This window comes from Antrostomus carolinensis, unplaced genomic scaffold (assembly GCF_000700745.2).
Source record: "Antrostomus carolinensis isolate BGI_N321 unplaced genomic scaffold, ASM70074v2 scaffold36208, whole genome shotgun sequence".
NCBI classification, from domain to species: Eukaryota; Metazoa; Chordata; class Aves; order Caprimulgiformes; family Caprimulgidae; genus Antrostomus; species Antrostomus carolinensis.
This window is the reverse complement of record NW_010331510.1, coordinates 1,396-1,654: the sequence shown is the minus strand read 5'-3', so window position 1 is coordinate 1,654 and position 259 is coordinate 1,396. Positions and strand designations below refer to the sequence as shown.

General features: G+C 60.2%; 1 protein-coding gene across 1 annotated transcript in view; it reads right to left on the bottom strand.

The window, feature by feature from the left end:
- Window positions 1-31: 31 nt before the first annotated feature.
- LOC104529059 (phospholipid phosphatase 2-like) overlaps window positions 32-259 on the bottom strand; it is a gene marked incomplete at both ends in the record, with an annotated part of 1,401 nt that continues 1,173 nt past the window's right edge. Inside the window, 2 exons of the mRNA XM_010173243.1 lie at window positions 32-89; window positions 209-248. Coding sequence (XP_010171545.1) covers window positions 32-89; window positions 209-248 — 98 coding nt within the window. The remainder of the gene's footprint in view (window positions 90-208; window positions 249-259) is intronic.

Here is a 259-nt window from a genome sequence, read left to right as displayed (position 1 = left end):
CTGCCTTCCTGCAGCACGGCACGGCACTTACCGCCAGGAACATCATGCAGTACATCCCAAAGGAAGAGTGTCCAGAATAGAAGGACAGTCTGCAGGGAAAAAAGGGACAGGTCAGTTCATGAGACCAAGCCCCTAGTGCCCAGCTGGCCCCCCGCAAGCCCCCCACCCACTCTGCAGGCCCTGCCCTGCAGCAGGAGATCATTGATACCTGTCTGGGGCTGCCAGCAGATTGCAGGAGCCCAGCACCACTGGGTGGGAG